Source organism: Panulirus ornatus, chromosome 25, assembly GCF_036320965.1.
Source record: "Panulirus ornatus isolate Po-2019 chromosome 25, ASM3632096v1, whole genome shotgun sequence".
Taxonomy (NCBI): Eukaryota; Metazoa; Arthropoda; class Malacostraca; order Decapoda; family Palinuridae; genus Panulirus; species Panulirus ornatus.
The window spans coordinates 8,309,703-8,336,992 of record NC_092248.1 but is presented as its reverse complement, the minus strand read 5'-3'; the positions used below and the strand labels follow the sequence as shown (position 1 = coordinate 8,336,992).

General features: G+C 36.7%; 1 protein-coding gene across 9 annotated transcripts; it reads left to right on the top strand.

Annotated features, from left to right (window-relative positions):
* Nucleotides 1-865: 865 nt before the first annotated feature.
* On the top strand, nucleotides 866-26,502 carry LOC139757231 (syntenin-1-like). 9 transcript variants are annotated; one of them, XR_011714550.1, is made up of 10 exons: nucleotides 1,073-1,152; nucleotides 10,147-10,203; nucleotides 11,183-11,308; nucleotides 12,732-12,845; nucleotides 16,144-16,266; nucleotides 18,918-19,026; nucleotides 20,025-20,151; nucleotides 21,332-21,473; nucleotides 22,619-23,165; nucleotides 23,248-26,502. XR_011714550.1 is itself a non-coding variant. In XM_071677460.1 (9 exons), the coding sequence occupies exons 2-9, from the start codon at nucleotides 10,153-10,155 to the stop codon at nucleotides 22,790-22,792; spliced, it is 966 nt and encodes a 321-aa protein (XP_071533561.1). In that variant the 5' UTR covers nucleotides 866-1,152; nucleotides 10,147-10,152; the 3' UTR covers nucleotides 22,793-26,502. The 9 variants fall into 9 exon arrangements, 5 of the variants coding, with proteins under 5 accessions (XP_071533561.1, XP_071533562.1, XP_071533560.1 ...); XR_011714549.1 differs by lacking the exon at nucleotides 1,073-1,152 and adding an exon at nucleotides 1,668-1,956; XR_011714548.1 differs by lacking the exon at nucleotides 1,073-1,152 and adding an exon at nucleotides 6,482-6,583.
* Nucleotides 26,503-27,290: the final 788 nt, after the last annotated feature.

Genomic DNA, 27,290 nt, shown 5'->3' with positions numbered 1-27,290 from the left:
CTATAATAATCATTGCTTTCATGGTAGGTAAGCCCATTATCCCCTCTTAACGAGAATTCGGTATAGAGTGACTTGTGTTTATTTGTACGATTAGGTTTTAAGAAGAATCTGAATTCTAAACTAATAACCATGGCGATGCTTTGCTCAAGAGGGAACTGGCGAGCACACACACACACACACACACACACACACACACATATATATATATATATATATATATATATATATATATATATATATATATATATATATATATATATGTTTCTTTTCTTTTAAACTTCGCCATTTCCCGCGTTAGCGAGGTAGCATTAAGAACAGAGGACTGGGCCTTTGAGGGAATACCCTCACCTGGCCCAATTCTCTGTTCCTTCTTTTGGAAAATTAAAAAAAAAACGAGAGGGGAGGATTTCCAGCCCCCCGCTCCCTCCCCTTTTAGTCGCCTTCTACGACACGCAGGGAATACGTGGGAAGTATTCTTAATCCCCTATCCCCAGGGATATATATGTATGTATATATATTACGAGGATAGGGAAGAACGAATACTTCCCACGTATTCCCTGCATGTCGTAAAAGAGGAGTGAGTGGGGGGCTGAAAATCCTCCCCTCCAGTTTTTACTTTTCCAAAAGAAGGAACAGAGAAGAGGGCCAAGTGAGAATTTTACCTCTTAGGCTCAGTCCTCTGTTCGTAACGCTACCTCACTAACGGGGGAAATGGCGAATATGTATGAAAAAAAATTATATACATTATATATATATATATATATATATATATATATATATATATATATATATATATATATATTGTAAAAAAAATATAATGATACCTATTTCATCCTCAGCCAGTGAAATACATTTTAAAATTACTAGTTCTACTCGAATGTGTTTGCTTAGCAACACAGCCATTAGTAAATCCTGGCTTTTGCTCAGAAACCAAAACATATCAAATGTTCAGTGGAACTCCATTTATTTTTTATGCAAACACGTAATCAGCGAGTACACGAACGTGAGCTTCAGAAGAACGAGAACATGAAAAACTAGTGACCAATCTGTATTATCCTCAACCTGCTACACCAGTTTCAGTTCTTGTTCCATGAGAACCGCTTTCCTCGGACCTCTACGTAGCATCTCTCAAGTTTCGCCACAAACATAGAGGTATATGATTAGTCTTAGTCCATAAATAATGTTCTTATTATCAGTCTGTCAATTCTAGTTTAAGAACACAGATACTATCTGATATGTTTAGTTCTATCATCCATTTGTTTAGCTATTTCACCATGGTGGTTCATGCTAAGAAAGCAATGCCCTTCACATAGTCTTTCTCTGCATGTAGTTCTCGGCGCCAGATTGTGGCATTGCCGGCTGGTTGATCTTAATATGTGGTCACACCATTCCTGCATTGCTTGGCATTATGTTAAACATTAGCAAAACTATTTTGCTCTTGGCAACTTTAACCCCGCTTTCCTTGTCTTTACTAAGGTTTCACGATTGAATAAATTCGATTACTTAAAGATTCTAATGTGATCAAAATATAGGTAAGACTATTAGTAAAGGGTTGTAAGACTTGCTAGTCTTGTTCTGTGTGATGTATTGGATTTATCAGTTGTTATTGTTGTATGATAAGCTTCACCTCGTGACGCCATGATTCGTCAGCACCGTCCCTTCCCACAGGTCTTGAGCTGGTTCTGTTGATGTTTCATGCCATTCTATCTTGTGTTGATATCACTACATAGTTACAGTATGGTCCTCTGTTCTTTTTGTATCGGTTTATGTTTTGATTATGTGTGCCAACAGCCAAATATTGCTGAAAATGCCCAAAAAAATACCCTCTAACCATAGGGTAATGTTAGTGTGCTGAGCAGCCACTGTAGCTGCAGTCATACTCCAAGTCCCGACGGCCCAAGGCCAGCAGCCATACTTGATAGTGGTACCAAACACCTCCACTGCTTACACTCAAGGGTGAGTAATCCATTAGGAAGAATAGGCTTGAGCCTGAGGCCCAGGGACATATTAGGACCCGTATGTTTTGTTAGAGGAAAAATGGTTCCATGTCAGAATGGGGACAATAGAATAGACCCGTTTATGTATGATTTAGAAACTTGTAGATAGGCCTGTAGCTTAGGACTGACAGCATGGTCGAGTGGTTAGTGGTGAAAAAAAAATCCAGGGCTGTGGCCAGTGGTAAGGGTTGGGGAGACCTGTCTCACCATATATCCAATATCGGGGGGAAAAATCCCCTGAAAGTATTGCGAAATGTGTTGCGCAATGTTGTCTTCTTTAGAATTTAGTAGTTTTTCTAAATTCATGTTAGACTATATCATTTTATTACTTGCACTGTACGTGCATACCACTCCACACAAGACCTTTTGTCATGCCCCAAAGCAACGATGCCAACTTTCTAAATGCCCGTCTGCACAAGACAGCTCCCTTACACCCACGTCAGCTAACTCTGCCTCCCAACATGTACAGCAACCGTGTCCGCTGGCCACTCTACTGTCCGAAAGCAGAAGCCACACCAACTGCCATTGTGCATTTATATCATACACCCTCTAAGCCACACCCTCGATCCAGAATGTTGACAAGGCAACGTGTGACTCAGCCGCATGAGGGTAGTGACGTGAGGGCTGACCTTGAACAGTCCTGCCGCCCCCACCTTCACCATTCCTTCCTCGCTCGAACAAGGAAAGCTTTCGGGCAGATCGGCCATCACTTACCCAGCAGGAAGTAACGTGTATATGTTCACGTTTAAGAACAGAGAATCGTGTGAATTACATGTTGTTGAGTGTTATCGTAATAGCAATCCATCTTACACGTAAGACAAGTATGATATGGAATAGTTGCTCATCCTGATTTTCATTCTGGATTCAGGAACCATCAGTGTTTGTTACAACCTCCGACAGCTCCTGTGGCTCCTTGTATACTTTATAAGATGTGATTGGTAACGATGTTGTCTTTGTCACCAAGAACGTCATTTTGATCTTCAAGCCTCGGTTTGATTTTAAAGGACACTGATGTCAAATGGATTCATTTTCATGGGCCATGAGTGCAGTTGCTGTGATATATAAAGTTCATGAATATTGTAAATTCTGAGTTCAGCAGCAGTCCTAATCATCCACATGATTGAATGTTACCCTTTAGAGAAGAGGCTTTTGCATGGAAGAGGCAAGAATGATTATTATTGATTTGCTCTGCAGTTAATTAATACACACATCAACCAGTAGAGGTGATGATGATAACGTTATGTACATCTGTTGCACTTTGCACGAAGGTGCAGCTGATCGCGACAGGAGGGCAGCAGGCTGTCATCGGGAGAAAATATGTACATGAGAAAGGAATGTGAGACATGACGGAAAAAGATAATCACGCTGACACCAACAGATAAAAGTTTAATGCTCATAAATACCGATAACGAGGTACAATCTATATTTTGGTTCATTTGGCTTTATTTTGTGGTTTGTTGTGTATTTTGATACGTTATATATATATATATATATATATATATATATATATATATATATATATATATATATATATATATATATATATATATATATATATATATATATATATATATATATATATATTTTACTCTGCCTCCTTTTTGTTATCATCGTATGACCTATTTTTGCTCGCATACCATTTGTACATCATGTGACGACTCATACTTTCACAAGAAGGATTTGTATCTGTATATAGAGACAGATAGTCTTTTCATTGATTGAAATTTGAGAACAAAGGAGGACAGGTCAAAATACTCAAGACCATCGCAACTATGGAAAAAGGTAAAATGTCAAGGGAAGGTGGGTTGAACAATTGAAGGAAAGTAGTGTGTGAGAGTGGCAGCAAGATTGAGAATTGTGTAAATATCTGAAAAAAAAAATGTGAATGGAGTAACTGTTACTAGGGCCTGGGAAAAGCACTTTGGACGTGTTGCATGTATTGGAGGGGCTAACTAAAGGAATCTTGTAACCTGAACGAAGTCTCTGCTCTGTATCTTCTCGTTGCTTAAACACTGGAAATTAAAATATTCACTGCAAGACAGCCAATACAGTTTCATAGATTTCACTTGAAGAGATTTACTTCATGCGCAACAGAGATTCGCAAGTTTAGTTATCATTTAAGAATGTTTTCATACTTGCGAAGTTTAGCAATTCGTTAATCCTTTTGTTATTATGCATACAGAAGAACTTTTTCTGTCGTCCACTCATGTTCTAAACCTCTCTATTTTATGATATCCCAAAATATATTGCTTAAACATACTGTTTTTCTCCCCTAGAAATACGGTATACATGATTATTTTAACATATGGATACAAAGGTACGTGACCTGCTGCTATTTCCAACGGATGTGGGATTGCCCGCTCTTGCTGACGTCATACATGTCAGTCTCGCGAGTATTTCTCAGCATATTTTCATTCAAAGTTATTCAAAAACGAAGGGAATGATTGTGTATCTATGAATATGGACAACGCTTCGTTCCCTACAGAACTTTCCATCTTGATTATGTAGGAACTGGGCTTTCTTGAAATTTCCTGTTTGCACAGTTCAATGAGAGATTTCTTACACTCGTGGGGGTCCCGTCTCTTGAACTTTCTATTAGTTCACATCAAGTAGCCTTTTAAGCCTTTGAAAAACGCCGACTCTCACAGTTGAGTCATATTTCTTGACCTATCTTGCATATCATACAACTTTAAATTGTATTATGCTATTTACACACATTTTATCATTCTGTTCCATTTATCCACCATTACGCCGTAAAAGTGCGTTACATCTCTATGACAAGTTCCATGCTTAATTTCATGGACTAAGTTTTTTATCTTTATCTTTCGAAGAATGCTGTGTGACGTCATCAAACTGGTTTATAAAGGAAATGTGGTTAGGTTACCTTTCATTCTTCTCTCCTCTGTGATGGACAAATTCTGGTATCATCTTTGTTGTTCTCCTCTGGAACTTTGTTATTTGTTCTTTCTGCATCTTTTAGGATTGGTGACCAAACATGAGAAGCATATACTAGTTTTGACCTAATGTTGGATATAAACTCGATCACATACTCCTTTGACGCGTCTCTCATTAGGAGCCGTCAGGTGTCCATCACAGCAACATTCATTACATACAAGGAATGACTTTTCTCATTCTAACATTAAAATGACGACTACCACTTGATTTGGTATCAAGGCAACGCTTGCCAACAGGCCGCTAGGTCACAACGCCACAGTGTCTGAAGCAGACAAATACCCACTTCCCCCACAAGCATGACATTGTCAAAGGATAAATAACTTCATTAGTACCGGGAGTAATGGCTGACCATCCAGTACAATTTTTTTCTAATTTCTTCAAGGTGCAATGCAGTATATGTGCGGTTGTATACATTCCTTTTATGGTAACTTTTCTTTGTGGCAGTTTGCCAGGATATAAAGCGCAAGGACCATGGCTGCCATTGACTAAAACCTTTACTGCGTCATAAGACCATCCAGCAGACTTAACTGTATTTCAAGTTCATATCATAATCTTTGTTCGGTCCTTATCTTTGATGAGTTGTGCCTTCATTGTTTAAACTTTGCTAAGTTTAAGGAAACCTTCAAAAACCTTGTTTTTTTAAGTGTTATCACAGTTTTGAATACTCTCCATTTCCTTCATAAGCTAAGCATCTTTTGCAAGCATATTCAGGTATAACTACGATCCTTCTGGCAGAGTCATTTGCATAAGTCAGTAACAAAAGAAACCTCAGCGCCGAGACTCAAGGAAAAAAAAAATACTGGTCTCTATCCGTGTGACGTACACAGTTGTTGATGTTAATGTCATTTTCAAAGGCCTACTTTCTCTATTTTTTTTCTCAAGACACGGGATGATCTCCCTTATTTTCTTGTAGAATAAGCTAATATTGTTATGCATGATTTGATCATATTGAGATAGGTTCGCTTGTATGGAGCACCATTGGGAGAATATTTACAAAAATCGATTCTTTCTGAGTTATCGGGAAATTCTGTTTGAAATGCATAACATTATTATACATGTTACATGGTGGTTGTCAAAATGTTTTGCAGCATACAGTGAGATAAGAATTACAGTAATTATAATTTTAACGTTATCGGTATGTCGACAGAAAGTGAATATACAGCTGAACAAGAAAAAGACAACAAAGCATCAAGTTTCACACGACGGAAACGAAGACAGTAATGAAACTGGTCATGACGTCATTAATGTTACATTGCTGAGTCACGAAATTTCTTCGAAGTTTTGAACTTCCCGGCAGAAGAAACATTTAAAACCAATTATCATGCACTTAGCGAAATTTTTATGAAACCCTGTTGTTCATGGATATCATAACTTAAGAGAGGGCATTCGAGTATCTTGTTATGACCATGCAAAATACAAGGATAACAAAAACGCATGGAAGAAACATATATAACTTCCCCAAGTCTGTGAGATTTAGTCACGTTAAGTTCGAGGACTAGTTCCCGTATGGTGACGTCATAGATATTTTCACTGGAGGATGGCTCTAGATAAACAAAAAGTAAGGGTTCTGGCGCTCCTCGCAGTAGTAGGCGTATTTCATCTAGTGGGAGTTGGCTTGCGTCCGCAGAAAGGTGAGGCTAATCCTTTGCCAACACGTCTCAAAAGTGAAATAGATGGAGTCAGAATTCCATGGTGGTGTTTGTGGTCGACAGGAAACTGAATTTGGGACGGATATAAGTCATGGTCATGGGATACATGTCGTGGCGGCACGTGATAAGATTAGGTTTATTGTCACCCGTGTGATAGGTAAAAGAAGTTGAACAATGTGTTAACGACAATAGGCGCTACTGAAGATAGTGTATTTGATATTCGTCCATTATCGAGTAAACTTCGTTTGTTACATGTATGAAAGTAAGTTAGATTCGTGTACCGAACAGGATTTTCTTGTTTCCTTGCATACTGTGGCTGTATGAAGTGTTCCTTCCGAACGGTAAGGTTATGATATTTTCAGTGACATGCCTTTTGAAATTTAGAAAGGGCTTGACACTTAGTACCTTGCAGAATTGCTATCTGTATCTACATAATTATTTTGCCAAAAATTCGACATATTAGTTGACACCTTGGGGTAGATATTTTAATGCCGGTAGGTAATTTTCCCTTTGTCCTTTAATGGTGGATTTAGGAAGACAGTCCTTTACGGTTGCTTTAAGGTAAGCAAAAGGGAGGGGCGGAGCCACTAGGTTGAAAGTTAGGTAAGGTTGATTGGTTTAAGAGGGTTTGAAAGTGTACCATACTCAGCATCCATGGAGGCCTACAGCAAGTAGGCTCTGGTATAATGTATAATGATTATAGTAGGAGGCACAGTTTACCAATGAAATCTGATTGTATTTGCTGTTGTAGTGTTTTTCCTAGAGTATGATAAGGGCGAGGTGTAAAAGACAAAGGACAACTAAATTGAAAATGCCATTTTCAGGGCATTTTGGGCCAGTGTCTAATTTTTAGACACTGCCAGCATTGGTCTCGCATAGTAATTTCAGGTGACTACAAGTTCCTAAGGCCGGGTTTGGGATCATCATAATTAATTTTCTGTGAAAAAGAAGGTGCAAGGCATTGCATTGAGCAAAACTGACTTAGTCAAAGCACTGTTTAGGTCAGTTTAGTAAGGGTTAATTTATCAGTTGGAGGGCACATATATTTTAGTTAAGTTTTAATGAAAGTGTAACGGTTGAAATCATTACACCATAAAATTAGGTGTAGGATATGAGATGTAGCACCTCCTACTCTATAGTATTGAAGTCATTACAAAGCATGCAGGGCCTTGAATAAGAGGAAAATTATGGATTAAAGGCATTATGTCAGTAGTTCGATAGGTAAGGAATCTGTTGGTATCATATTGGCCAAAATGTCGTCAACATGAGGAATCCCTTTGGTATCTTGAAGTAATTCGTGAAAGTTCTCTCACTTTGAAGGAGGACATTCACAGAGTAATGTCTTGTTGACAGCTGTCATCATACCATGTCTGCTTCAGTAGAACATTGTTTGGTTTGTAAATGGTCATGCAAGTTGAATGAAACGGTAAAACCATGAAATCTTGCCTGTTCGGTCTAGGAATGGTTAATTTTGTGTTAATACATTCCACTGAATGCTGCCATGCATTGTAAGATTTGAATCAAACAGAAATTTTTGTATATGTCACATAAGGGGATCCTTTCAGCACTGTCAGATTCTAATGTCTTTAAACATCTGAACACTGGCATATCTCTTGAAGCAATTGATGCATGGCATGGGGCAATGGTGGTTTGATGGTGTTGAAATTTGATCATGAAAAGAATCCTTGTTTCATCTGTAGTGCTTATAAGGCATGACATCCAGTGTTGGTATTAACACTTTTTATCCTGCTCTACTTTTACCCTATCGTAAAATACCTTGCAAATTGTTTGATAGTGATAGATGAGTAATATGTGTGAAAATGGAAAATGTTACACTCTTAAATTATTCATTATAGTGGCAACAGTGATTCCATAAACACAGAAAATGGAAGTCCTCCATCATGAATTACCTGATTAGGTTAGATTGCATTTACCAGTACACTAGAAGATGGTGTCCTGTTATTAGGGTTAAAGGTATGGTACAAGTAAATTTTTAGCACATGGCAAAAGATAACCAGTCACAGTCAAGCAATGGCTGTTGAGTAATTAGTCACGCATACTGGGCATCAAGGTATTGCAAGTGGAGCTTCAAGCTGAGTGCAGTAAATTTTTGAACCCCTTACAGTTGGTTTGACAGCTTTAACCCAGCTTTTTCCGTGCATTTCAAGATAAGAGCTCTCCAGTGGCTCCATTGGCTTGGTGAAATTGGAATAGGTCTCTGCTTATCAGAAATTATGTTTTTAGAAATATCCCTTAACTGAATATCGCTGAATAACATTAGCTAAATACAACTGAGGTTCCGGAGGAATTTTGTAGAGTTGGTGAAATACACGTTTGATAGTTGAGTTGACCCAGTTGACTAATGGAGATTGATTTTATTAACAGTTTATTACTTTTTTTTAATGTACTTTTATGAATTTGTTGTTTGATTTCCTACTAAATGACGTAAATCTAAGTATGTGATGAAATGATATTCTCCATAGTCTTTCTGGAAAATGGATCTTTTTCAAGGAAACTGGGAAACGATTTTCCTCTTACCGTGAAAGATTTGTATAAGAAAATATAACCAAGGAATAAGTGACATTAGATTCCCATGTAGAAATTAACTCCCAGTGAATTGCAATGCATTCCATCAGGTGGCATGTAGTTCTTTTTGTATCGGCAAAAACTTCACCTAATATTGATGTCACTCATATAACTACCCTTGTTGTATGGCTCCATTGCTTATGAAAGTGTATATATGGTTTCATTATGAGATTTATTGTGTGATATTAGGTGATGTTTATTGCTTAGGAAGACCCTGTAAAACAGGAAGTAATGCATGATCTGTATGATTCACTGTTTCTAATGTGTTAGGAATACAACCAATGCTAACTGTTCATAGATTTTGTCAATTGAGCGAAATAGTAGAAAATGTGATTATCATTTACTGTTATGTTACTAGTTGAAGTACACATTGAAATTACCTTTTATTACTTTATTACTGAGTGATCTTGTTCAGCAAAGTTAGTGTAGTGTTTAGAAACTAAAAAGGCAATGGAGTATGATTTTGAGCATTATGCTTGTATTCTACATGAAGTGAGGCAGTTGTGAAGGGGGTTGTTAACATTGGGGGAATTGTTCGGTTGATTTATGTAAAAGTAGGTCAGATAAGTATGAAATCTGCAGAACCTTAGAAACCTTAAATGACTTATTAGCAGAGATTTTTAGTAGAAATATGATACCATTGTGTGTTCTGCTGTTGGGGACCACATACATGAAAGGAAAATGTTGCAGTTACTTACTAGGAACTGCAGCACCTTCTTAGTTACACTAGAAGAATATTAATTCTAGGTGAAACTCAGAAATATGAACAAAAAATTACAGCTAGGTGTATATGATTAATGTAATAGGTGTCATATTTTAAGAATCAATGTTTATAATACTCTTTTAATGTTAGTCTTAGTTTTTCTGAAAAAGAGATGGATGAATACATTTTGATAAAAAGATTTTGTCTTGCTGATCATAAGGTAGATTCATCTGAACAGATATATTTTGTCTTTCAGATCAACATGAGTCTGTACCCATCATTAGAGGATATGAAGGTGGACCAGTTGGGTCGAGTAAGTAATGCAGATTTAATTTTTGTTTTTATGTGATACTCTATTTTAGTACAAACTGTTTAATAAATCACTGAAAATGTGCGATACCGTTTGCTAGTTTTTTAGTGTTCTCTTCCTGCACCATAAGGGTTAGCTGGTTATTGTTTCATTATTATAAAGATGTCAGCAGTTTTGCACATGCAACAGATATCTCTGCGTAAGAAATGTCCATGAAATATGCAGTGCATCTTAAGGATTTACAGTGCCGAGTTGAAGGCCCTCCCCGACCTAGCCTGATCTTGAACCCTGACCACCACCTCACCAGACATACATTTATCTGAAACCACACTTTTCAGACATACATGAGTCATATTTTCCCAACAACTCTTTGTACATCACCCATTCCTACAGTACAACAAACACCAGTTCAACCCGCCCCTAAAACTTTCTCACCTACGATGCATTTACCATAATGAAGACAAGGAAGATTTACTGCCTAATTGCTGTGCATTTTCCCTACACAAATACACACAGCACTATCACACCTTATGATCTGTGGTCCAACCCATGTGGACATAGCAGCTTTCTGAGTGTTGCAGGAGCCGCCTAGAGATAGAAGGGACTCCTGTATATTCATGGGTAATTTTAATGCAGAGTGGGTAATAGGGTATAACTGGGGACATGGGGTATTTCATTACTGACAACAAGCTTGTGTTGTTGGAGTAAGTTTTCCATTGCTGTAATTATAATGTTTAGTAAACTGAATTATTCAGATTCCTGTAGTGTTATGATAAGAACTTGTTTTTTTAAGTTTTAGTCTGTGTTTTCACATTTAATATGAAACTTTTATTGATATTATTTTAATGTTCTAAGTACCAGCATAATATATAAGATGTAATTTTAGTTGGAGATTCCACGTAGGAGAGCTATTATGTATTTTAAGAGTGTATCTCTCTTTATAATGATATTCTTTTGTGACACGATGTAATGTACTTTTTAGGCTCAAGTCCAACTGGTGAATGAAATGGTAGCTTCACAGGGTGGAGGTATTGCAACAGCTCCTCCAGTGCATGAAGCTCATGCTCCACCTCCCTACCCTTTGCACCCTCCAGAAGTCCAGTCAAAGGTACATTTTACATACAATTTGATTTGAGGCAAAGTATTCAGTGATAGTAGGTAGGAAGAGAGGATGAGGAATGTAGGGTGTGCAATAGGGGTGTGTAATGCCACCATAGTTGTTTAATTGGTTTATGGATTGGGTGCTGAGGGAGTTGAATGCAAGGATGTTGGGTAAAGGGGGCAGGTCTTCAGTCTGTAAGAAGTGGGGAAGCCTGAGAAATGAGTCTGGTACAGTTTGATGATGATACAGCATTGTTGGCAGACTCGAGTGGGAAATTGCAGAAGTTGGTTTCTGAGTTTGGGAAAATGTGTGAATGGATAAAGTTGAAAGTAAATGAACATAGAATCAAGGATGTCATGTTTAGCAGTGGAAAGAGATTGGTTAGTCAGGATATGAGTTTGAAGGAAGTGAAGTTGTTTAGATACTGGGAAGTGGACATAGAAAAAAAAGGAAACATGTGAGCTGAAGAGAATCTAAGGATGAGTGATGGGGGAAAGGTCTTTGACACATTGAGGAATGTGTGAGGTTGAAGATGTCACAACATACATCAGACTAAAATTTGATTACACTTCATGGGTCTGGTCCCCGTACCTTAGGAAACACAGATATGATTGAGAGGGTCCAGAGAAGAGCAACCAAGAGTTATGTTTAATGGTATAATTGTCTTGACACTGTATGGATGCTAGGTGTAGGCTCAAAATGGTAATGTACAGAAGAGGATGACTTTGCTTGAAGTGAAGTGTCTAAGGATGATATATGACATGAGAAGGGTTGATCAAGTATCGATGAAAGTGGTAGAGAGAGGTGTGTTAGTAGAAAGAAAATGCGTGAGAACTGGAGAGGATTTGCTGAAATGATCTGACATATGGGATGGTTAAAAATGAGTGTATATAGATCAAAAGCTGAGGAAACAAGAAATGGGAAACCGAGCTGATGTTAGGAGGATAGAGTTTAAAAAAATTGATTGTTCAGGGCTTGAAATGATGAAGGGTTTATGGCCTACGTAGAATAGAGTGAATTGAAGCAATGCGATATACAGGACTGGAAGTGCTGTCAGTTGACTGAACCAGAGCATATGAATCGGTCAGTGGAAACTACAGAAATGTCTTGAGGGCTTGGTTGTGGTTGGGGTTCTCTGATTTAAGAGCATTTATCATTATAACTAGAGAGTTTCTTTGCCTGTTCTTGGCTGTCTCAGTAACACAGGATATGGTAAATGAGTGTGAAAAAAATTTGGTGTATAGCATTTTTTTAAGGGAAAAATAGTGGACAATTATGGGCAGTTCAGAAGTTTTGGGATTCTATATGCGTTGTATTTCTTTTCTTCTAATAGTACTGTTGACTTTTTAGAAAAATATTGCCGAAATTAGAGTTATAAATTTCATCCAATAATCTACTGTTACTATCACCCATATCTTTTGATTTCCAGACTGACCTGACTCATTTATATCCTGCTCTGGAAGACTACATGGGCCTGGAATTCACACCTGATGTGATTGCTGCCAATATGCCAGAGTACCTTCCTGTTGCTACAGCACAACCTGTAAGCTTTATTTAAAGATGTTGTGGAAAAAGTTTTCTTTTATGTATGAATTTTGTAAAAAAAAGATTTGTCTTTGTTTTGTTCATATCTTTGCTTATTAAAGTTGGGCAGTACATATAGAATCTCTTCTAGACTTCTTGGTTTTTGTCTGTCTTCTCCATCAGATGCCAAAGAGAAACATGCTAAGAGGAATTTTATAGATATGTTTGTTCGATTTGCAAACTCCAGTATGAAGTATTCATCACATTACTTGCAGTGAAAAGGGAAAACGAGTGAAAAGAAAGATTACCTAAAGGAATATACATGAAAAATAAAGATAGTGGTAAATTTTGCTAGAAAGTTTTATGTACATTTTTTATCTATTGTGTGTTTTTTAGATTTCTAAAGTTGATATACTTATTTTAGTAGATATGTTCAAACCATGATTTTTCCCATCTCTTTCGATGGAGCTGTAATTGTACCACTTAACCCATTGATCATATTTGGTATCACTATGACATATAGCTTATTTTGGAAACAGGGAGTTTTATGTAGATGCTGAAAATTCTTATTTCTTCTGAATGGTTGCTCCATTTTTACAAAGGATAAATCCGTCCTTGAATGGAGTACTGCTCTCACTTCTCGGGCAGTTTTCGCTCTACATGCTTACTAGACAAGAGTCAAGTCTAAAGCAGTCTTATGTATCAACTCTTCTGCAAAGTTGGTTCACATACCCTCTTCTATTATTATTAGTGTAGTCGAGTTTTTCGTCCTAGAAGTTGGTTGCTTGTGTGACTCCGCCATTAGCTAGACTATGCACTACCCGTAAAGCTTCTGCATTACATAATTACTCTGTGGCTGTCAGCAGCTGGAGAGTGTTTTGTTTCCTGTTTCTTCCCTACATCTCAAAGTTTTGGAAATCTGTACATCATACTTTTTTTTTTTATTAATGATGACCTGTCCTTTTTTTATTTGCTACATTGTCAGAAATTCTTCAGTTTTTTTTCCCCCTCTCTCATTACCCTATTTTTTGATAAAGGCCCAACCTTGATGTGGAATTTTACTCCATGGCTAGAGCCTCCAACTTGAAAAAAAGAAAATATAGTTTTTAGGGGGAAAAGTGACAGGTATTTTCTATATGCATTACAGTAACACTAAGAATTATATAAACTAAAGATATTACTAGTAGAATTAGGGAAACAGTAAGAATAGAAATAATAAAAGAATTGTTAATGAAACCAAATCATTTAAAAGATAATTTGATGTTTATGCTTTTAGCCACCTTTGAGAATGGCCTGCAGCTGTCATATGTATTTGTTTTTTGCAAACACTATTTCTACCCATCTGTATTTTCTTTTAGTAATACACTGCACTGTTCTTTAACCTTATCATATGTTTATGCATAGTGTATGCGATGCATATAAAAGGGGAAATACATGCAATACATTTAAATATGGAAATATAAGCATGAAAGGCAAGGGGGATAAGAGTGAGTGCTCAAATTACAGAGATATAAGTTTGTTGAGTATTCCTGGTAAATTATATGGGAGGATATTGATTGAGAGGGTGAAGGCATGTACAGAGCATCAGATTGGGGAAGAGCAGTGTGGTTTCGGAAGTGGTAGAGGATGTGTGGATCAGGTGTTTGCTTTGAAGAATGTATGTGAGAAATACTTAGAAAAGCAAATGGATTTGTATGTAGCATTTATGGATCTGGAGAAGGCATATGATAGAGTGGATAGAGATGCTCTGTGGAAGGTATTAAGAATATATAGTGTGGGAGGCAAGTTGTTAGAAGCAGTGAAAAGTTTTTATCGAGGATGTAAGGCATGTGTACGTGTAGGAAGAGCGGAAAGTGATTGGTTCTCAGTGAATGTAGGTTTGCGGCAGGGGTGTGTGATGTCTCCATGGTTGTTTTAATTTGTTTATGGATGGGGTTGTTAGGGAGGTGAATGCAAGAGTTTTGGAAAGAGGGGCAAGTATGAAGTCTGTTGTGGATGAGAGAACTTTGGAAGTGAGTCAGTTGTTGTTCGCTGATGATACAGCGCTGGTGGCTGATTCATGTAAGAAACTGCAGAAGCTGGTGACTGAGTTGGTAAAGTGTGTGAAAGAAGAGAGTTAAGAGTAAATGTGAATAAGTGCAAGGTTATTAGGTACAGTAGGGTTGAGGGTCAAGTCAATTGGGAGGAAAGTTTGAATGGAGAAAAACTGGAGGAAGTAAAGTGTTTTAGATATCTGGGAGTGGATCTGGCAGCGGATGGAACCATGGAAGCGGAAGTGAATCATAGGGTGGGGGAGGGGGCGAAAATCCTGGGAGCCTTGAAGAATGTGTGGAAGTCGAGAACATTATCTCGGAAAGCAAAAATGGGTATGTTTGAAGGAATAGTGGTTCCAACAATGTTGTATGGTTGCGAGGCGTGGGCTGTGGATAGAGTTGTGCGCAGGAGGATGTGCTGGAAATGAGATGTTTGAGGACAATGTGTGGTGTGAGGTGGTTTGATCGAATAAGTAATGTAAGGGTGAGAGAGATGTGTGGAAATAAAAAGTGCGTGGTTGAGAGAGGAGAAGAGGGTGTTTTGAAATGGTTTGGGCACATGGAGAGAATGAGTGAGGAAAGATTAACCAAGAGGATATATGTGTCGGAGGTAGAGGGAACGAGAAGTGGGAGACCAAATTGGAGGTGGAAAGATGGAGTGAAAAAGATTTTGTGTGATCGGGGCCTGAACATGCAGGAGGGTGAAAGGCGGGCAAGGAATAGAGTGAATTGGATCGATGTGGTATACTGGGGTTGACGTGCTGTCAGTGGATTGAATCAGGGCATGTGAAGCGTCAGGGGTAAACCATGGAAGGTTGTGTGGGGCCTGGATGTGGAAAGGGAGCTGTGGTTTCGGGCATTATTGCATGACAGCTAGAGACTGAGTGTGAACGAATAAGGCCTTTGTTGTCTTTTCCTAGCGCTACCTCGCACACATGAGGGGGGAGGGGGATGGTATTCCATGTGCGGCGAGGGGGCGATGGGAATGAATAAAGGCAGACAGTGTGAATTGTGTGCATGGGTATATATGTTTGTGTCTGCATGTGTATATATATGTGTACATTGAGATGTATAGGTATGTATGTTTGCGTGTGTGGACGTGTGTGTATATACATGTGTATGGGGGTGGGTTTGGCCATTTCTTTCATCTGTTTCCTTGCGCTACCTCGCAGACGCGGGAGACAGCGACAAGGCAAAATAATATAATAATAAAAAAGCATGAAAGTATGGAGGACTGATAAGCATAAATGCCAGGATAAAAGTCTTTCTTTTTTGCTCTTGCAGAATGCAGTGGGTGTGATCTCAGCATCAAGCGTATCACCTGTAATGCCTTCTGGCATTGTTGCACCACTTTCTGGATCATCTGTTGGGCTTCATCGAGCTCAAGTCACAAACAGCATTAGAGAAGTGAGTTTGCCTGATCTTTACATTTAGTGGTTTGGACAAAAATATTTATGATGACTAAAATATATGAAATTCTGCCATGTTATTAAGGGCATACTAGTTCTTAAATGACTGTGTGCTTTTTAATATTGTATTTGATGGATTAATTAACCTATAGTAGATGTAAAACAAGGAACAAGGGTAAAGGGTTTGCCAGCCATAGTTTCTCAGGACAGTATTAAAAGAAATTCTGGAAATATAGAACAAAATATATGAATTAATTCGGGATTGATAGAAGGCTTAAGGTAAGTTGATCGGAAAGGATTTTAGAAATAGTGAAATACATGTAGAAATTTTTGATGAGTAGAATGCTTATGGAAAGTTAATAGGAAAAGTTTATGGAAAGTACTGATTTTATGGTTTGTATGGAAGATTTTTGAATGCCAAGAATGTCGATATTTAAGGTGAAAGCTACCACAATTATGATGTGCTGTTCTCTTAGCTTAATCAAAGGAGGAATTGGGTATTATGGTTGGAAAGTGTTGTGTAGGAGGGAGATGTTGAGGATAAATGTGAATACAGGAAATGATAAGGTTCTTATTTCTGAAAGAGATGGGCAGTTACAGTGTAATAATGCTTCATTGGAAAGGAATGAGAAGTCAGTGATCATGCAGAAAAGAATTATAGATGTATTGAAAGATAATGACATAATGTGAAACTTTGTGTGTGTTTTGTTCAAGAAGATTGTAATAGAATGCTTGTTCCAGCTCATTTCAGTAATTTTATACAAAAACACAAGCCTTTGTACCATAAAAAAACACTTCACTGGCATGAGAACATGGGTTTGTGTTGACCAGGTGGGTGCTTATCTCAGACTGACAAGCAGTGATGAGTCAGTCTATTTCGTTTTGAAATCTGTACTTAGATTGTGTTTGTAGGTGTACTGGCAAAAAAGGTGATATTGCTTTATTAGAATATTGTAAATAAGTTTACAACTATGTGTATGTATGTATAAAGAAAATTGAATGCCAGTAAGGTAGATAAAATATATACCGAGGTGATGCACAAGAAGCTGTCACATGTTCTCTAGATGTCCCGGACCTTGTTCAGGAACAAATGGGCTCTTCCAAAATATCCCAAACAATATATTGAACTTTTACAAAAATTTCTGTTAGATCCCAAACTTGGTCCAGTATGGTCTGAAGAGTCTCTAGAATTCCAAAAATTTCTGTTAGATCCCAAACTTGGTCCAGTATGGTCTGAAGAGTCTGCTAGAAATACTGGTGTAATGTTAGGGTAGTGGATGGTTTGAATGAACTGACTACTGAAGCTGTGAATGCTGGCAGTTTACAAAGGCTTGATATGTTACTTGATGGCATAGAAAGTAAAGGATACAGGACTCCATGAATGTAGAATTATCCCTGTACTGCCTAGAGAGGTAGTTTATTGAATTCCATAAGAATAAGGGTTTACTGTATATAAGATTTTAATATGCTTACCTGTACTTACACTGTTAGTGAAAAGTCACCTTCAGCAAGGTTTAATCATCATCTTTTGACAACTAGAGTATAGTCACTTTGAAGAAATCTTAAATGTTACTGTGGTTGTTGCATATTTTTTTTATATATCTGTAGTTTTCCCATGCATATTTCTAATTTCTTGATTTCCAATTTGTAGTCTTTCCATTTTACTTCAGGGTTGTTATATTTTTTCCTTATTATCTCTGTTGGTATAGTTTTAGGTATTATATTGTAGTTGATGATTCTGTTTGTTTTTGCTGAGCTGCTCTGAGGGATAGAGGAATTCTGCTTGTTATTAATAAACTTTACTGAGCTGCTCTAAGAAAGAGAGGACATCTGCTTGAGGATAAGAAATGTCACAACCTTGTGGCCAAAATTTATGTAAACAGAGGACGTTGTTAAGTTTGTAGAATGTGGGGAGTGTAAGATGAAATATAGAAAAAGTGGAAGTTAGGAATTGGATATTAATGCAAAACTTGAAGTTTCATGTTTCAGGAGGCTTGAAACATTTTTGTTCATTGAAGTAAGCACAGACTTTGCCTATGACAGGTAGCCTTAGATGTACTTGGAGTTTTGAAGGGAAAACAGAGCTATCGTTTGACTGCTAGATCTCTGAGAGGAATAAGATATTAGGAAAGGTAATAGCAAGATGACATGCCTCACAAGAAAGGTCAGTAGAAAGATGCTAGTGCAGGTTGAATTTAATGAAAAAGGATTGGGTTTATTGGAGGAGCAAAGATCTTGGGAGGAGCTAGTTCTGTTACATTTTAAGCATTCTAAACACCCCAGGATTCTTTCAGTTCGGAGTTATAAAGACTACAGTCAGATTTGCCTTTATAGATTATTAGCCTGTGCAATTTTTAAAGAAGTTAGGTATTGCCTAGGTGATGTAGTTGTCTTGTTGTTAATGAAAGTGCCATGTATTTGTGTTCATGTTAGAAAAGTATGCTGTTAGGCTCACAGAAGAAAATTTGGAGAGTTAGGATTTGATTTTTTAAGTTTTTCAAGTTTCCTTTGGCTAGCTGTACAATGCAGACCACACCCTTGTGAGGAAAAGCATAGGCATGAAAATTGAGTAGGTTGCTGCTGTGATATTGAAGTTCTTAATTTGTTGAACTTGTGTAATGATTTGTAATACATCAATTTTTTTTGTAGGTGACACTTTGCAAAGATGCTGATGGTAAAGTGGGTATGCGTGTTAAGGCAATCAACAAGGGAGTGTTCGTGTGTCTTGTCAAGAAGAACTCTCCGGCAGCTCTTGCTGGTGAGCTTTCATGTGAAGTTTTTGTTTTGTGAGGATGTAGATTTCAGTAGATAGATGACATGAAGTCGCCATAGGCATCTACCTTGAGTTACTTCGTTTTATTTTTATTTTTATTGCAAGACTCGTATCTGTTGTGTGATCCTATCCATCCTGTAGGCTGTTAGAAAAAAGAGTATACTTAGGACACAAAAAGTCCTTATGCTGGCCCTCAATGATTGAAATGAATTAAAAGTTACACTGTGAGAAAAGCAGTAACAAGGATTGGGTAGTACTGAATGAATTATTTAGTAATCTACAAATGACAGTCTACCAAATTGAATAACAATGATTAGATATATAGCACATTAACTTTAAACAAAGTCAAGTTACTTTTTAAGTATCCATGGTAGAGCATTGTTATAGTTGAAATGCTTACACAGTGTTTAGGAAGTATCATCTCAACACAGCAGAAATTTCTTGTGCAGAATTTAGTGGGGAAGATATAATTGACAATGTATGCAGAATATAGGGTTGTTAGCACCATTGACACTAGGTAGGACAGTAGTCCTTCATGCTTAGTTTTGGAGGCCATTAGTGTGTTCAGCTCACTTCCAAACTTTGTCAAGAAGGTTCAAGTGGGTTTGAGGTCTTGACATCCAGACAAGAGGTATGTATTAAAGTTGTATACAGATCAGAGCCTTAAAAGGGTTGATATCCCACTTGCATGCAAAAGGTGTCTCATCTACCACGGTGCCATAATCTCTAGGGAAATTCTGTTAACTTTTTTTCGTACCGTGATTTATTGTTAGATTCAGCCATAAGATACTGAGATGGCTATTTGTTTTGTAGAGTATCATTTTCAGTTTCAGTATTGTCATACAGCATATCACCATGCTCACAGGTGTTGCCCTTTGCTTGGGTCATCTTTGCTGCAAATCATGCATGCCAAAAAAAGGCTGAAGAATGAGTTGTAGTCTGTGGTAAGTGAATCTAAACTCATACATATAATTTATTGTCAGGGCTTCGTTTTGGAGACCAAATCCTGCAAATCAACAGTAACACAGTGGCTGGCTACTCAATGGAGAAAGTGCATGATATACTGAAGAAGAGTCCAACAAATGGTATCAGCTTGGCAATTAGAGACAGGTAGGACACTTCTTCAAGGTATACTTCCATTGTGTATTTAGTATATTTTTATTCCTTTTTCTTTTGTTATGAGAAACAGAGGAAACATCTAAACTCATTAAACTTGTATCTAGTCATTGCTAAAACTGTTGTGTGGATTTTTAAATGTTTTGAATCAATTGCCTTTATTACAGTATTCAAGAAACAAACATGTATATTAGAACATCTTTCATTTTTACTTTAATTCCTAGAGGGGTTGCACCAGGAACAGACAAAAAAAAATGCCTCATTAACTTGCATCCATTCTCTAGACGTCCGAATAGTTTAACTACATCTTCAGTTAATGTCCATTTGTAAGATGTTTTCGAGAGATTAATGGCAAAGAAGTGGAAACTGTGAATAAGTGTAGGTATTTAGGAGTAAAATTGATTAAGGATGTTAGGGGTAAAGCAGTTGAAAGTGGTTTTACAAGGGAGAAAAACTGTAAAAATACTGAAAGCTCATGTAATTGGAACAAATTTAGTGTAATGTGTTCAAATTGCTTCGATGAATGATCTCTTGCTCCAGCTGTAAAATATGGATGTGAAGCCTGTGTTTATTTGAGAGTCAGGATAGTTATAAAAAGGAGGTGTGGATATAGTTAACATGCATAAGGTAGCAGGCATCAGGAGACTTAAAGCTCCATTACAAGTTAAGTTTTTTAAGGAAGTTATTTTTAGACTGTGCTGCATTCTCATCTTGTTGTTTTGAGATGGAGGACATGGCTTACAGGAGTATCTGTTATGCCACAAATTTTGACCTAGTAATGGAAATTAGAAACAGTTTTGATGATAAGTCTGTAATAAGAATTGTTGGGGAAAAGTCCCTTTTCAGGGAGACAATCTATGGTTATTTATCATTTAATACTGCCTTATTTTGAAGTTAACAGGTGCTCTTGTTTGACAAGTTTAAAGATATTGCACAGGTTCCTGATGGGTTAAAAAAATTTGATCATAATTTGCCTATTTTAAACAATTTTTTTGCTTATTTGTCTGATCTTTTTAATTGCCTAAACACCAGATTAGTTATTGATAACGATATCCTGACTCAGGTATTTCAGCTGTGGTTTTATTTGTGTAAATGCTCATGTACAGCACTGCAGTTGATGTAAGAGTATGATTGGAAATGAATACTTTACTTTCATTTTTTATTTTCTTTTAAGGCCATTTGAGCGGACAGTTACCCTACACAAGGACAGCACAGGTCACATTGGATTTCAGTTCTGTGATGGTGAGGTAACAGCTTTGGTAAAGGATTCATCTGCAGCACGTAATGGGCTTCTCATAGATCACCATCTTCTTGAAGTGAGTAGTACCCTTTTTCAAAAACTTTTTGAGGTTAGATGTAGCCTATTTTCATAATAAAGTTGTCTGTTTTCTTTTGTTACAAGGTGGGAGGTGGCATAGTACATTTAAACTACTTGATCCATTCTTGTGTTGATGTTTCACTATATTCTATTAGTTAAGTAGCATTTTATCTATGAAGGATATCCACCAAAAGTTTCTTTGCACATGATGGGTTATTTTTGGTGTTGTTGATATTTTAGGTAGATTTCATACAGCTTATTTCATGTTGATTGGTGGATTGTTCCTTGACATCACCTCTTGTAGGAATGCATATATCTAATGTTGTCTCATAATTGCCATCATTCTAGGACTGACAACAAATCAGGTAAATGAAATCATATGTATAATTGGCTCACTAATGAAAGCCTTCCCACTTCCAACGTACTGTAGACCCATCTTTCCAAGAACTTTTCAGTTACCTCCCTCACCACCTCATCCATAAACAGACGAGACTACTTTGGTGATATAACATACTCTTAAGGCAGACCTACCTTCACCTAGAACCACCTGCCCTTCATCCTTCCTATGTACATGCATCATACTCTCCTGATGAATAATTTCCATTGCATCTAGTAGCTTTACTTTCACACCTTATATTTGCAGCATATTCCACAAGGCATTGCTGTTAAGTTTATCTAATGTTTTCTTCTGATCCCTCTTCACCTTGCCTTCCTATCTTGGCCTGGGTCCATAGATGCCTCATAAAATCCCTTGTTTCTCTTGAGTTTTTCTGAAAAATTCTTCAAAGCAAACACTTGGTCCGTATGAACCATAGCACTCCTGGAGACACATTCCTTCTCTCAATTTATGCTATATGCTCTCCACTATCCTCTTAGTTACCACTTTTTCGTACATCAAATATATGTGCACATTTTTTTTTTTTTTTTTATATTCACATACACATATTAATTTCCAAATGAATTCTGGATATTTAAGCAAAAATCGGGTGTGGGTAGATGTGTGGTGCTTTTAGTAGAATAATGTTTTGTATTATAGTCATGTAGATGCTGTCTTTATATCTTTGTATTTACCTGTCTTTTTTTTTCCCCTTTTCTTGTGCCAGGTAGGCTTATATGCATGAATTATTTTTTTTTCTTTTTCAGGTCAATGGGCAGAATGTGGTTGGCTTGAAGGATAAGGAGGTATCAGCAATCATCAATGAGTGTGGGCAAGTGGTCACTGTCACCATAATGCCGTCCTTTGTATACAAACACATGATGAAGCACATGGCAAGCTCCCTTGTTAAGTTTATGGATCACTCTGTACCAGATCTGTAAAGTGCACAAATGATGGCAACAAATGATTCTGTCAAGTTATGGGTTAACTTCACTGGAAATTTTATAATTGCTTATTTGTTAGGTTGAAGGAACAACAGATTGCTTGGTAAGAGGCATTTTGGACCAAAATGGGCATTGTCTTAGATAAGAAGTGAACCAAAACGGGCATTGTCTTAGATAAGAAGTGAACCAAAATGGGCATTGTCTTAGATAAGAAGTGACCACTGAATTTTGCTATTTTTATATATTCTGTTATATGACAAATTTTGACAGTAATATATGAATGTCTTTCCTTCTTACCCTGTATGAACCTGATACTTTTTAGGTCTCCTAGTTTTGTTATTTATGTTGTGTTTATGTTCTTAAAGTGTAGGTTTCAGGAAATGAAATGGATTTGAACTTTTTAGGTCTCCTAGTTTTGTTATTTATGTTGTGTTTATGTTCTTAAAGTGTAGGTTTCAGGAAATGAAATGGATTTGATTCTTAACCTTTTCAGTCATGTACATGCTTTTGGTACATGTGGGACCAGAGTTCTATGCACGTATGAAATACCTGCTGATGTTTCCTAACTCGTTTTGTACTTCCTGGGGTGGCTTTGAGCCATTAAATGGTACCATGTGTCATTCACAGTAATAATTTAACCTCAGAAATTTCATAGGTTTGTATTAGCATACAACCACCATAGGCGAAGAACTCTTATTTGAGCATACATGTGGCAGCCATAGATATAAACAAGCTGCAACATGGAAGGTAAGATGCAGTTTTGATGGAACATAGTTATGTGCATTACTGGTTCATAATGATGATGATCACTATGAAGTTTTGTTTGGGCCTATGATGACAGTAAATGGTGGAAATAGGCTTACTGCCAAATTAACAAACTATCATAGTACTAAGGATGTATAAAGGGATAACAGCAAATGAAGAAGGTTTGTCTTTTTACCATATGTCGAGTTAATGTATAAAATCAATTCCCAAACTTTCAATTTACTATTTTCATTAAAAAGAGAAGACTGTTAAGGACTGAAAGGGTGAAAGGTCTGACCAAGTATAATCATATGTCGTGATCAGGATTATTGTACAGAATCCTGTCAGTACCAGTGGTTGCATGTTTACCCATCCTTTTATTTCCAATTTACATTTCCTCCTGCATCTATCCCATTCATTATGAATAAACCGCAACTTCTCAGTTACATTATTCTTGTAAGGGACTTCTGTTTATCATATTGAAATATCATGTTAGTACGAATCACAGATGTTGCAATATGCTGATACTGATAGAATTTTTTATGCTGCTTAGATCTTGGGAATCCAGGTCAGTGCATCATATAGTTAAACTAATTAATTGTAAATGTGCTCCTGTTTGTGTATTTTTTGAAAGTTGATGGTTTTCATGGAAGTACTGGCCATTCATCCAGAATTATGACAAAAGAGCAGAGCATATTCAAAAGAAAATTTTCCTTTACTAATGAATGTTTATCATAATATATATTTATTTTTCCTTTATTAACAAATGTGTATCAGAATGAATATTTTATTCATAAATATTTTGTCCAATGATTTTGAAAATACCTAATTTTATTTGATAGCTGTCACCGGGTATTGTCATGTTGATTTTCATAGTTGAGATGTATAAACACCTGCATAGTCAATTTATGTTGGGCAGAGGTGTCACCAGACTCTGCCTGCTCATGGTTACACCACAAATGAAAAAAATCATCTTTGGTGAGGCTGCATCATTTGGAGTACAGTCTCGTCAAAGAACGAATCATTCCAAAGGAGTCTGCTTTTCCCTGCTCTTGAAATATGTGCAGCCTTGGGCTGTAGGAGCCTTTAGAAAGGTCTTGGTTAACTCCAGGACTCTTTCAAAAATTGGTTGTGGGGTTATTTTCAATAGATATGGGGCAGATGCGTATCTTAGAATGTTAGGAGTCTGCCTGACAGAAATTATTATTGTGTTACACATCTAAAAGACAATATGAAGAAGTATTACACTGGACAAAATTTTTGGTAAACAGAATGTTAATATGTTGACTGTATAGTAATGTACGTATTGTAAAAATTTATTTACACAAATAAATTTTGGGGATAAGTACCATCTTATGAGTAGCTTTAGTGAGTTTTTACATGATTAGCAGGGGGTAGCAAATAACAGTATTGGTTTAAAGAAGTACAATAATTTCAACATTCATATCTTAATCACTGCTGCTTGACATTGCCATGTCAGATATGCTGTATTCTAGGTCATACTGAAAACATGCATTGGTTCTGTCCACATTGCCTTGTTCGAAATCAAGTGGTTAATGTTATTGTCATAAATTTGCTTACAATATCTCATTTATGAAGGTCAACTTGCTGGTACCTTTGTGTCGTATGGTATGTTATATTAGATATTTCCATGCTTACAAAGTTTTATTGGACATTGAACATGTGAATCATTTATGAAAATAACTTGCTATTTGATAATAAAGAAAAGGATAGGTAAACTTTTCCTTTACAGATATCACTATCCAAATGGTTGTTGCATCAGTGTTATCATCAAGGCTTTAATATGGAGGTGGGTTTTGAAATTTAGGTTTCAAAATAGAATAGGACCATAGCTTAGACAACAGCATTAGGTGTGGTAATTAGTGACCAGTATTAAATTTGTTGCTCCTTCATTGTAAAGTGCCATATATAATTGATAATATCCTATTGTAATGGTCTTTGAGAAGTTGATACAGCTTGAAGAGTCATTGTGGTCCACAGACTCACAAATTGACATTTTTAATGTCAGTTGAGTATTTGCTTTGCATGCAGGAGTCTCACTGTTAAATGATCTAAAGTCTTGTTAGAGTATAATTACAATCCTCGCATAATGTAGTGGACTGGACCGTATCAGTGTGTCAGTGATATTGTATATGAATTATTTCCAGCACATCCAGTTTTCAGCCTTTTGCTGTGGTTCATATACTTTGAATCTGTAAACATTTAATTTTTACAATATTCTCTAAATGTGTTGCTTTATCTTTCAGCATAAAGATTGTGGGCACAAAATGTGAAGAATTGCTTCGATTGAATTATTTAGAAAATACATTATTTTAAGTGGCATTAAGCTTGGAATGAGTTGTGTCATATTTACATGTGATTAGGAGGCATTCTTTAACAATACTTAAATGACATTATTATAGATATTTATCAAGGTGGAATGTATAAGCAGATTTTTAATTTAAACTTTTCTATAAGATTGTCACGTAGCTGTAGAAATGAGTAGTTGGTTGGTTAGATGTCTTTTATATATATATATATATATATATATATATATATATATATATATATATATATATATATATATACACACAAAGATACTTGGGTGTTGTATCCTTCCAGTATGATATAATACATATGTTCTTTATAATTCTCATAACATTATTGAGCAGTTGTATAGGTATTGTAAATTTGATAATCTAGAGATAGCATTAATTTTCTTTCATACAATGGTAAGTGTGTGCAGAAAGTCATATAATTGTAATACTGCAGGTATGTTGGAGACATTCATTTAACAAATATGAAAGAAAGCATTTGTAAAATAAGAAATATTACAATGTACAGGACCTATTCCTGCTTAATTCCTCTCTGAAATATAGCATTTGTGTTTTAGATGCTATGTGAGGTATGTGATAACTTGTAAAATTCGAACAGAGAATATAATCTTTGTTATAAAGTCTTAACGTGTAGAGTTTTTCTCCTGTTTGTTGCATTTGTTATAAGAAATTATTTATAGTGAAAAACTAATGCTATTCCTTGTGATAGCATGTACTTTCACTGATTTTTTTTAATCTTAGTCCACATTTACACAAGGTGGATCATGGATGTACAGTCTCTGTTCCCCCATCTTCATATTAAGTCCACTTTATGATGAACAGCTTTGTCTGGTATTATGTATCGTTTTTCCAGTGGTCCTGCAATTAAGGTCAGGATCTGATTGAATCATGAAGAGGAAAAGGAATTTGAACTAAGTTACTGTAATTTAAGGAATTTTTAAGGTGGAAAGTAATTATTTTTAGAAGGTAAAGGATTGTACGTATTAGTGAAGGCACGAAGTAATTGCAAAGCTTTTAGAGTATGAGAAGAAAATCACAGTGTCCAACGCATCAGTTAACACTGGCAACACAGTCATCATGGATAGGATAAACAAAGAACATAAGATGATCCAGATGTCAAAAGTGGGGAGGAAGACCAAGAAGGAAGGATGTAGCAGAGGAAGTTTAGGGTATATTGGTGAAAATTAGCATTGCTCACATCCACCATCTGTCAGAAATCTGATCCCCTTGTCCACGATCAGGCTCCACTGATCTCTGGTTTACCCCCAACCACTTCACTTTCCCTGATTCTACCAATCAAGAGCACATTGTCCCCTGTAAACCACATCACTCCACTTTGCTATATCCCTTGCACACTTCGCACTCCTACATGTTTCTCCCTTTTCTTGTTCCCTCCACCTCGGACAGGCTTACCT

Coding starts and splice junctions, on each gene's coding strand:
- LOC139757231 (XM_071677457.1), top strand. CDS start 6,922: ATGAAGTGTTCCTTCCGAACG. Junction 10,204..11,182: donor AGGTGGACCAGTTGGGTCGA/GTAAGTAATGCA, acceptor TGTACTTTTTAG/GCTCAAGTCCAACTGGTGAA. Junction 20,152..21,331: donor AGCTTGGCAATTAGAGACAG/GTAGGACACTTC, acceptor TTTTCTTTTAAG/GCCATTTGAGCGGACAGTTA.